Below are 12,446 nucleotides of genomic sequence, written 5' to 3'. Positions count from 1 at the left end.
TTAACTCTCTAACTAAATATCACATTTTATGACAAACAAAATTTTGCAACTATAAATAAATATTTAAAATTCAAAACAATGTAAAACATTTGATGCTTTTAGGGCTTTGTGCACAATAATCTCATCTTTGGATGCTCAATTATGAAAATTTTGTGCATTTTTTCTTTAAAATAGTAAGAAATAAAATTGCCATACTGATCTAGGATGCCTTGTGCTGCCAAAGCTTGGCTGGGTTCCAGAGGCCTTCCATTGACTGCAAATTCCATTATACACCCGACAAAATCATGGCTTTCCACATGTCCTCTTCTCTGAAGGATCGGTTCTAGCGATCTGATACCTCCAACTGTGACTCGATTTGGCTGAACATCAAGAGTCCTACATAAGAAAGCAAAGATAAGTATATTAGTTCCAACATGACAGATTTCAGTAGAATGTTTAGTTTTTAAAAAGAGCGAAGATTACTTTTTCTGGCATGTGTTATAGCGTGGTAAATTTGAATGGAAAATATTACCTATTGGTGCATATCCTCTAACAGATTTCTACAGGATTATTAGGTTTTTCAATGTATGAAAAATAATAAAACTTATGGAAATGACATTTTCAGTTAGTCAAATGGGATGTATAAAACAACGTTGAATTAGCAAGAGGAAGCATATTATCAGAAAGATACAGTGCAGCAGAAATAGTGACAACTCTATTATTAATGTTAGTTTATATTTTTTCTTCACTACAAGATGATAATGATGCCAATAAGTTAATTAATGCCATGGATGATGTGTCCATATTTATTTTTCTCTGTTGCTATTTCTTTTAAAATCACTTATGTTTTAGATGGCATAATGCTGTGTTTCAGCTTGAGGTGCCACTGAAAAATATCTGTGGATAATTGTCACATACAACTTTCAGAGAAGGTATTTAAAATGAGTGGGGTCCTTAGCCTAACCTTGCAGGACCCAAGTCACATGCAACGATTTCATGAATCATCTCAAAGAGTATAGGCCACGTTAGTCTTTCCTTCCTCCAGCTTTATACTCATCTCTACCACTTCATTTCACACCATTTTTACATATTCTGTACACAAGTTATTAACTTTTTATTTTACAGCATGAAAATTCCTTTGGAGAGGATAAAGTATTGTAAACTTTTAAAACACTTAGCATAATACAATTATCTTTAAATGTATAATTTCCTCTTTTTTTTTTTTTTTTTTAAGTAGGCTCCACGTCCAGTGTGGAGCCTAATGCATGGTTCGAACTCATGACCCTGAAATCAAGACCGGAGCTGAGATTGAGTCAGACGCTCAACTGACTGAGCCACCCATGCATCCCGGTATAATTTCCTTTTTAATGTCAATTAATAATAAAGATCAAACTAATAATTTTACTCACCAGTCATCTGAAACTGCCACATTACTGACAGTGCAGTACCCTGGTTCTTGGTTCTCAGTACAAGAATCCACAGTTAAGGAAGCTGCCTATAAAGCAGAAGGAAACATTCATCCTGGGTTCTGCCATCCCCATTGTCCTTTTCAGCCAACACTACCCAGCACTTGTTTTTACATGGACATGATTTTGAAATTGTGATAACAATTAGTATATTATGACATAATATAATTACAATATCAAATTTTGGACACATATTTCTTTCACACGTCTAAAACTGTGAAAGCATTACATGTAAGAGGTAGGAGGGTACTTTGAAAAATCTTCTCCAGTCCCTTTGTTTTATAAATGAAAAACTATAAATGCCATTAATGTCTCTTACAATATCATACAGGAAGCTTATGGGACATATGGGACAGCTTCCTGGGGTTACAATCTTAAGAAACCTGTTTAAGGTATTATCCAGCTATTCTAACAAATGAAAAGACATTAGAGTTCTGATTTTCAGAAGTCTTATTCCAATAATATTTTAGTCATATTTACAAAAATATTTTCAAAGCACAGTGTAAATACTATTACAGCAATCTTTGAAAATTATTATACTTGTATTAAAAATAAAGTTTGAGAGTAAACAAATCAGTTAGATGCCCCTTCCACTTATGATAAGAATCTTTATTTATAAATAGTATATTACAGCACATTTATGCATTATTAGAGTGTATTATCTATTGTGATACAGTAGAAATTCCCCAATAATATTTAAAATACAACTAACAGTAACTATTTTTGCATTCCAAGAAATGCATACCCCCTGAGAAAAACTCTTCTATTTACTAGAACATATGAATGCTGAATACTCGATGTGATCAATAAATGGAGTTATCAAATCACGGTCACAAGATTCAGGAATATGACAGAAGTCAGGTTTCTCTATATTGAGCAATGGCCACTAGAGATGGCTGTGGTCCGGTTTAAGACCAAGGTTGCTGCATATTCATGTTATCCCGTGCTCTGCAATGCTATTGTAATGCACCTCCTTCGTTCCCCAGACTGCAGTAAAATTCTACAAGTGACAAAACTTTGCAAATTTTAAGGATGAAATTATAAGGATGATATTCACAATGTGGTATTTCAGAACATGGCCAGTAAATCACAGGAGAATGCCTAACCCCAAATCCAGAAGTACAGGAAGACTAAGGGTTTCTCCCAAGGCAGACAGTAAAGGGTTCTACTTAAATTTACTTGAATGCCACAGAACAGGGCTAATCCAATTATATAATAAAAATATAAATACTATGCAAGTATTAATTTTTAAGAATGGTTTTCATTTGAGGTTAATTGTAATAAAAGCAAAGCAAATGTCAGAAACAGACAGGGAGGTTGAGCAAGTTGACTAATATTACATCTGACTTATATGCAAAAGTATCAGGTTCTCTGCCTTCCTGAATTATTACATATGGAAATGATTCATTTCCTTAACATCCAATGTTTATCATAGTGGATATTATTTTTTAGAGATTGTCCATAAAAATTTATATTTGGATGGGACATTTGTAAAAGTGTATCTTAAATATCTAGCATTTCAAAAATAAAGAACGGGGTCAATTTATAGTTTTTGTGCATCAAATATTACTGGCTAAAATATTCAAAGATATTTCTATCAGTTAATTATTAGAATTGATTATAAACTCCATACAATAAATTCTCATGAGCCATGTTATAAATCTTTTTCTGGCCACCTTCTCAAGGCAATTATAATAAATACTAATATTTTTAGGAAACAATTACACTTCCAATTCTGTGTCAAGAATTTCATGCCCCATTTAGTTAACTCTTTCAATAGCTAATTTTTTTCCAGTGTTCTATAATAATTGAGTGACATTCAGGCTCGAAAGCAATATTAGGTTTTTGCGATACAATTTGTGTCGTTCATGTTGACTATTTGACTTAAGCACAATTCCCTTTAATGTATTTCTAAAACAAAATGTTTACACATCCCTCTTTGTATATACTATGCAAAATGTCCCTCCATTCTAGAGATCCCTAAAGCTATCACAAACTACAGAATATCACATAGATATTTATGAATGTCTCAAATAGGAAAAAAAAAGAACCCACCTTACATAATGGCATCGTATTTCGGTCAATCTTAATATAGTTTTCTTATTTCCTAAAAGCTTCATGATACAGCATAAAGAAAGAACGCCGGAGGGGAAGTTTTATTTGAATAGCAGCTTGTGCAATTTAATCTTCAAAGTTAAATGTGCTTTCTCTTACCGTTGAATTTTTCTACCAGTACTGCTGTAAATTGAGATGTTTCTATCCTGTCTATTCAATGATTCAAAGCTGAGAAGTTAATGATTTTGCCAGTTTCTAACAAAATCCTTTTGAACTGCAGAAAATGACAGATTCAAAATCCAGTAGGGGCCTTATTTTGGATGTTCTTTAAAATAGGATGACATTTTTTTCCTCTGACTGAAGAACTAATGACAAAGGTATTTTTTTCCACATTTGGTATTCTTTAAAACTTGATGACTATGGCCACATATTACAAATGAACTGAAAGCATTTTTTTTCTATCCCTTTTGGCATACACACAGTACCTCTTTCTTTGCTCTCCCTCTTGCTCCCAAATACTAGTTCAATAGAATTAAATCTTCATGAAATTTAAAGGGACCTGGGAGGTCATCAGATAAAAATCATCTATTCTACATAAATGTCTGTTGACCACATCTTAGCAATTTGGTATCTCACATATGCTTGGAGAATTGGGGTGAGGTGTTACCTGCTATGCCCCATTAGGGTCCTGTCATTATTAGGAAATCATTACGGCTCATGGAAGCCCCGATATATAATATAGATAGCAGACTCCACATGTTTGTTCTAATTCTGTCAGGTTTGATTATGCTGGGGTAAACTGATAGTAAGGAATGCTGGAATTCTCTAAATCTGTATTCTCCCAGATGTCCTTCTCTGAGCATACTAGTTTGGTATTAGGCTGGTTTGAAAAATCTCAGGCAGAAATGAGCATACTGACTTATTACTAACCGAAAAAATTATTATTTCCAAGTTTTGTTTGTTATACCCCTATTAGGATTCACTGAAGTCAGTGTGACTTTTTAGGCATGATTCATAATTAAAACTTTATTGAGATTAAGTGAAAGATTTTTTTTTTTTAACCTCAAAAGGCTATATGGGGCAGTGTTGTTGGAAACTCAGAATGACTAACATTTATCAAGCACCTATTTAATATCAAATATATAAAAATTTAGATATGATTTATATTAATCTTTGCATTAATATCAAAATGCGGAGATTTATAAACCATTTATAAACCAAATTTTTATTTTCAGTTCAACCCTTTTTCAATAAACAAAGCTACCTTGAATTACTATCAAATCAAGGCTCCAAATGAGTACTTTTCAAGTAGATTTTTTAAATAAATTACTTTTTCAAACATCGATGCTCTCAATTGCAATTATTGTTACTAAATTTTATTCTTGTTTTGATCTCATTTTCAGAATTTTAGGGGTAATTTTGTTAAGCAAAAATTTTATAAATTAAATATATTAGAAAAAAGTTATAGTTACAGAATATTAACACCAGCATAAGAAAATGGAAGACAACATATAATGAAAATGATTCACAAATTTTCACTAATACTTCTATTGTTTCCTCACATATATTTCAATAGATCACATCTAATAACCTGGTAGAACCCTGAATGCAACACAGTGGGTATGGGGATATCTGTGGATGAATATCAGGACATCTAACCTTGATGGTGATGATACGATTATCTGGTCATCTTTAGACCCATCACTATTCTTTTTTTTTTTCCTTGTATGAAAATATTTCTGTATTTAAAAAGTTGTTTAAATCTTCTTTCTTATTTAATATTAGAGTTAAGGGGAGAAAAACCATTATATCTGATGTCATTAAAAAAGCCCCAAAACACATGGATTTAAAGTACTCTGAAAAACAAATGGAGAATTTTGTCTTTTGATAAAGACTGCTTGTTATCTATATTTGTCAGAAAAAAATTAACATAATAAGATTGCCTCTGTCTTATGCCTTTATGAAATTTATAATTATAAAGGGCACAAAAATTTTTCTTTTAAACTATGGATCACAGAAAAAAATAGCAAAAACATGGTAAAAAACATTTTCTAGGGTGCCTGGGTGGCTTAGTTGGTTAAGCGACTGTCTTTGGCTTAGGTCATGATCCTGGAGTCCCGGGATCGAGTCCCACATCGGGCTCCCTGCTCAGCAGGGAGTCTGCTTCTCCCTCTGACCCTCTCCCCTCTCATGCTCTCTCTCTATCTCATTCTCTCTCTCAAATAAATAAATAAAAAATCTTTAAAAACAAACAAACAAAAAAAATTTTTAGGTTCTTTCTGCAAGTTGCTTATATGTAGTCCAACAATATAAAGTGTTCCCAAAATTTAGTATTAAAGATATTTGTATCATCAGACAAATATACGATTCATTTGATCAGTTTCAGAACCATATAACTCATTATAATATTTTTTATATTTTTCAGATTGCCACCGAACTAAGAGATAGAACTATAATCATTTAGATCCCAAGTTTCTTCATTTAAAAATTATTTCAGGGGTGCCTGGGTGGCTCAGTTGGTTAAGCGACTGCCTTCGGCTCAGGTCATGATCTCAGGGTCCTGGGATCAAGCCCCGCATCGGGCTCCCTGCTCAGCAGGAAGCCTGCTTCTCCCTCTGCCACTCCCCCTGCTTGTGTTCCCTCTCTTGCTGTCTCTCTCTCTGTCAAATAAATAAAATCTTTAAAAAATAAATAAATAAAAATTATTTCAGAGCATGTATTTTGGGGTTTTTTTGGCTAATTTTTATTTTAACATATGACTTTATGCCTTTTCATTCTATTTCTTTTGAAGGGTGAAATGTAAATTTTAAAGAGTAGTTATAATTTTAAAAGGTTGATGTAAAATCCAAAAATATTTTAAAATAGTTTTTGTTAGCATTTACTTTTTCAAAAACCCTTGATTGTTGTTGAAAATGGGGGGATCCATGAAGAGATAGTTGGGAAGGTAAATAAATGAATACATAAATAAATAAGTCTTTCCATTCTATTGCTCTATCTCAAATGTTTTGAAACACTAATAGGGAAAATACATCATGCATTTTCCTTTATAAAGAAAAATACTTGGGGCGCCTGGGTGGCTCAGTTGGTTAAGCAACTGCCTTCGGCTCAGGTCATGATCCTGGAGTCCTGGGATCGAGTCCCGCATCAGTTTCCCTGCTCAGTGGGGAGTCTGCTTCTCCCTCTGACCCTCTTCCCTCTCGTGCTATCTCTCATTCTCTCTCTCTCAAATAAATAAATAAAATCTTTAAAAAAAATAAAATAAAGAAAAATAGTTGTTTAATGAACATAAATACTAAGTAAATACGCACCATGTTATTATAAGAGCCATATAATTAAATGGAATATAATATCGAAATCTTTAATATTATTGAGTTTATAATCCTGAGAATACCTTAGATAGTCAACAAACAAAAACTTCATTTTCATACCATGTCATAGACCTCACAGATGACAGCACATTGAGGTTCTGGTAAGAATTACTCACTACTGTATTGGAATATGTATTAGTATCATCTTTTGTCAATAATTTATTTGTAGGAAAGTTTTTTTCATTTGTTTTTAAATTGTTTCTTCAGTTAGGGCTGGGATACTTAGAAAAGTAGCCACTTTAAGTACAGTTCTGATGTAGCCTTAAACATATATAGGAAATGTATAAAATGAAATGTTTATGCACTAGGATGTTTTCTTTATTTTGCTACAATTTGGTTTTTTTTGAGACAAGTTGTTTTTTGTGACAAATAGTTGTCATGAGCAAAAGAAAGACATTACCTCTTTGCTGCTGTAGTTCATAACAAAACTGGCCAAATTTGCACCTCAACTCATGCTTTAACTTGAACGCTTGATTGATCAGATGTACAACAAGTGAACAAGCTTTAACATAGAATGAAATGTCTTACCATTCCTGCTCTCCGGGCGATCACGGTGTGAAAATGTCCATCTGACACCTTCTTCATGGTGGTGAGTTTATATGTACCACTGCCTAGATTATAAGAGAATCTTAGTCTTTCTTCAGCAATTTCAAGGGCCAAAAACTCAGCCCGGTCCCCTGTCTGGTTGTCATAGTTGTAAAGCAGTAAAGCATGACTTTTAATAGTTGAAAATTTGACATAAATATAGTTGTTATTGGGATCCAAGCTGGGAAATTCCATGTATGATAACTCCTCAAATCCGTAGCTATTCAACTCACAGTGTTTTCCAAAGACACCTATAGATGGGAGAATTGACAGATTGATACATGAAATTCCAGGGATGTGTTAGTAAATGACTTTGATTAAGATATTCTTAAATTACAAAAATGAATCATGCTTTTAACAACCGTTTTTGTATTAATCTCCAAAGAAAACTGTCTAAACTAAGTTGAAATAAAACAAATTAATGATCTTTAAAGCACACAAGAGGTGAAAACTGCTGCATTTGTTTTTCTTTGGCCAACTAGGAAACATCTAAGTAGATCTCATTTGTAAAAATTAGAATTAGTGGAATGGAGTATGTCTGAAGAGATTTCCCTCCTGGAAACCTTTCAAAATTAGTTTGTCAACCTTTTAAAAGTTTTAATATGCTGCAATTTTCAACCGAGATAACTTCCTTTATAATATATAATTCTCAAAAACAATTTCAATTCAATTGAGGATGGCAAATTTTCTTTTGACCTTAAAAAATATTAGTCCCTGTCCTCATGGTATTTGCAGGAGCCACAAGATCAGGGAAGGGAATCACTGCTGTTCGGGAAGGAAATAACTGTCTTAACTTTTTATCTCTTTCTTGTTTTATACCTTCTTTGCGTATGATTTACAACAGGCTACTTTAAAATAGCTTTCTGCTTTTTTTCCGAAACCCAGAATTCCCACTTGTTTGTGCTGGTTCTTTCTCAACTTGAAAAATGAGTTTTATTGATGTTACGATGCTACGCCAAAATTCTTTTCCCACAAATATTAGTCGACTGTAGCAAATGATTGGAAAATTAACCCATGCCCAATACATCATGATTCTTATTAACTTGCAAAGGTTCCATTCCTTAATTTTGGCTGTACATATCTCATAAACGCGTTAAATTTAGAGTCAGGGAATTGTTCAGCTAGAAGAAACTAATGCCATCATTTCACAGAACATTTAAAACTTGCCTGAGGTCACAGAACCATGGGAGCCAGAGCCAAAATTTGAGGCCAGATCTACTGATTGTCTAGTTGTTTTGACTGCACCACATCTTATATCCAAATGTTCTTTAAATTAAAATGGCCTAAAAGCTGCTGTAAAAGCTTGTGCTGTTTATCTTTTCCTGCTCCGTCAAGGCTGAGATAATATTCATTATAAATGTGCTGGAAATATGCATATTATTTATTTTTAAACATTAAATGAAGTTAAAAAGTAATGAAATTATAGAAATTATATATATTATGTATAACATATGTCATACATTTATGTATACATATCATAAATATATGATATATATCATATAGTATTATATTTATAATTTATATTATATATATAGCATATATACAACAAATTTTAAAAGTTTATTTATATTAAATATACATTTACTATATTATATATACCTTATTTATATATACAGAAAGAGTAACCAAAGTTAAAGAAACAGCAAAGATAAACTATACAAATAAAATAGATTGTTGAAGAAAAAAATTGTACTATGTGTTCTCTCAGGACTCTCAAAATTAAATTTTAGTAAAACTATGAACATGGGCCTAAAAATTAAATATAGGGGTGTCTGGGTGGCCCAGTAGGTTAAGCATCTGACTCTTGTTTCCAGCTCAGGTGGTGATCTCAGGGTTGTGAGATAGAGCCCCGTATCGGGCTCTGTGCTGAGTGCAGAGTCTGCTAAAGTTTCTCTCTCCTTCTCCCTCTACCCCTCCCTGCCTCATTCTCTCTTTCTTTCTCTCTCTCTTTCTCTTGTAAATAAATAAATCCTTAAAAAAATTGAATATAGGGCCCCTGGGTGGCTCTGTCAGTTAAGCGTCTGCCTTCAGCTCAGGTCATGATCTCAGGGTGCTGGGATGGAGCCCCGCATCAGACTCCCTGCTCAGAGGGGAATCTGCTTCCCCCTCTGCCCCTTCCCCTGCTTCATGCTCTCTAACAAATAAATAAATAAAATCTTTAAAAACATTTGAATATAAATATATGTAGAAAGAATATAGATACTGGAAAGATGTCCTATATTTTTATTCAAATTGATACTTGATACAAATTGATTCAGATATTTTCAGGCATGAAAATGTTTATGGAATATTTTCTTCTTGAAGAGTTTTGTTATTGTTTCTAGAAAAAGGTAGATTTTTGTTTTTGAAATAAAATAAAATTTAAGGAAGATTTTAAAACAGCCCTTCAAATGAAATGCTATGAAATAAAACTACATAAAGATCAAGAGAAATTATTAAAATTACTCTAATAAGAAATATTCTGTGAGTGTGTAGTTACACATATATACACATACATATGAAGTTATCATTATACAGGCTCCCTTTATAAAATCTTAATCACTTTATGTTTTTCTAAATTACAATCTAAAAAAATAAAAATCTAAAAAAAATTTTAAAAATCCAAACAACAAATCATTCACTGATGAGAAAGTAAACAGTGAAAATTTTTTTCCAACTTCCAAATTATAGTTAAGATGTTGTTTTATAGGATGCATGTGTAACTACCTCCAGCTATTTGTTTGAAGCATTCCATCTGTCATTTGTATTTGCATGTTTCACCCACATTCAATTTGAAAAGGAAAATACTTTGTCCTTTTAATTCTATCTCTCTGGTCTCAAGTCATGTATTACCGTTTCAAGGTTTTCTGGGGTTTTTTCTTTTATAAATCTTCTGTTCCCAACTGACAACGTCAAAGTTTAAATCATTGGGGTTTTTTTGTTTTTTGGTTTTTGCCACTGGGAGAAATGGAGGGAGGAATTTGCCCTGTGATCTGTGATCTGTCTCTAATTTATTGTTGAGCTAGTCCCCTGGGGATCTCTGGTAGGGTGAGGACAACGTCCATTTGGACCCCAAGACACTTTTGCCCAATAGGCAACGATTGTTGTATCAGCTACACTGCAGTAACGATTTGTTTCTATTTGATATCAATTATCTTAAGTCCTCATATTTGCAACTGCAACGTAAAGGAATCTAACAATGTAAAAACCTTTCTTCAGTCACTTTGAAAATTATTTTTCCCACTTTTCATTCCAATCCCCTTATCTTTCATTCCAAACACAAGTTAAGCCATGAAACCTGCTTGTGGTTATCTGTCAAAAGCAGCACCCTCTAGGATTATAAGAGATTATTGAAAGATGTTTTGGGAGATCTGAAGTTGTGTTTATTTTGACCTTAATCTGCTTTTCACTGCTTCAGAGGCATTGTTGGTGAGAATCTCAGAGAAATTTTAAAATGCAAAGACACTGAAAATGTCATACTGGACTGAAAATAAAATTGTATTCTAGTCACTGTAGCATCTTGGGGTAGTTTTGTTTTGTTTTTATTTTTTTAACTTTAGACAAAGCCCTCTATTTCTGGGCCTCAGAACCATTGCTAAAATGCATGGCTCACAATTAGATACTTAAATTCTGTTTTTCTTTATCATTCTATTGATGTTGTGCTTTATGAAAATAAAACTAGATAGAGTCGTGGAGTTATCTGAAAATGAATTAATACTACATTTTACTATTACTAGAAACCTCAGACTCTTTTTAAGTTCTATTCGCAACTACACATTGAGAGTCCCTTTTCAGAGTCCATGTAGCTCAGTGATTGCTCAAGGAAAGAGGAGAAAAATATCTTTCTCCGTCTCTTGTTTATGGAGAGAGATAGGGTCTCTAATTACTATAGGACATCTGGAGATGAATAATATATTGTGGGGTAAAGTATCCTTCAAAGTGTAGTGTAGTAATCACAAATCGATGAAACAATCCAAGTTAAAATAAAAGCTCTCTCCAAAGCTGTTCTCCTAGTCCGTGGCTGTCCCAGTGCTGAGTAACATTTGAGTGAGATCTGAAAGGAATCTTTTAGTCCACTCCATTATGGTGAATAAATACAAATGTGTACAGAAAAATTCTAACGACTCTCTTCCTCAAAAGAACACATTAGTCTGAATTGTGATTAGTTATTTGGCAGTATCTACAAAAAGCTTATCATGAAAACTTCAAGTCTAGTTACTAAATCCTTCTATTAGAAGTGGTTGAATTAATGTAAAAAAGAAAAGCAGCAAAACAAAACAAAAAAAAAAAAAAACACTTTGGCTAATTATCCTTAAAGATTTTAAATAGAGAGTGATGTGAGATAGTACTTAAAAGATTTTTTTTTCTTTGATAGGTTCCAGGCTAAAAAGAAGTCATCCATAAATATTTGAGGGGAAATGTCCTGAGGAGACAACATCAAATTCAATTATCTTGAGTTGATTACTTTTCTAGTAATAACTGAAGCAATATATTCAATGGCATTTCCATAGTTAACTTTTTAAAAAATATTAGACCTTTGTAATTTTATTTTGCTAAAACCTCCTTTGTAAAACAACTAAGATTTTATTAATCAATCATGACCACGATACAATAAAATTGCTAAACTGTGTGCCGAAACGGATTGATATTTTTATATAAACAACTAAGCTATACTCACCAAATGGACAATGACAATAGTATGACTCCACACCACTTTGGCAGGAACCACCATTAAAGCAGGGGTTACATTCACAGTAATTGACTGAAGATTCACACATTTTACCTGAAAAGTATCAAACTTGTTAAAAAAATCTTATGCATAAACATATTAATAACATTACTTTATAACCATATGTAAAAATCTATTCTGAGAGATCATATTTGGAGAAAAGAAATATAAGAATATTTTACTTGACATGAGAAAATTGGAATACCTCTCAGTTCAAAATCTTATTTAGTTAACCTATTGTAAAGATGTGCTTAAAATAGGAAATAATTTACATAATCATCTTGG

The 12,446-nt window shown here is 32.7% G+C and overlaps 1 protein-coding gene across 1 annotated transcript in view; it reads right to left on the bottom strand.

Moving 5' to 3' along the window:
* Positions 1–12,446, bottom strand: part of FAT4 (FAT atypical cadherin 4) — a 173,686-nt gene that overhangs the window by 13,160 nt on the left and 148,080 nt on the right. The window contains exons 10-13 of the mRNA XM_027599231.2: positions 12,111–12,215; positions 7,397–7,704; positions 1,389–1,474; positions 196–375 (exon numbers count right to left, since the gene is read on the bottom strand). Of these exons, the coding sequence (XP_027455032.1) occupies positions 196–375; positions 1,389–1,474; positions 7,397–7,704; positions 12,111–12,215 (679 nt within the window). The remainder of the gene's footprint in view (positions 1–195; positions 376–1,388; positions 1,475–7,396; positions 7,705–12,110; positions 12,216–12,446) is intronic.

Source organism: Zalophus californianus, chromosome 2 (genome assembly GCF_009762305.2).
Source record: "Zalophus californianus isolate mZalCal1 chromosome 2, mZalCal1.pri.v2, whole genome shotgun sequence".
Lineage (NCBI taxonomy): Eukaryota > Metazoa > Chordata > Mammalia > Carnivora > Otariidae > Zalophus > Zalophus californianus.
This window is presented reverse-complemented; position numbering and strand designations above follow the sequence as displayed.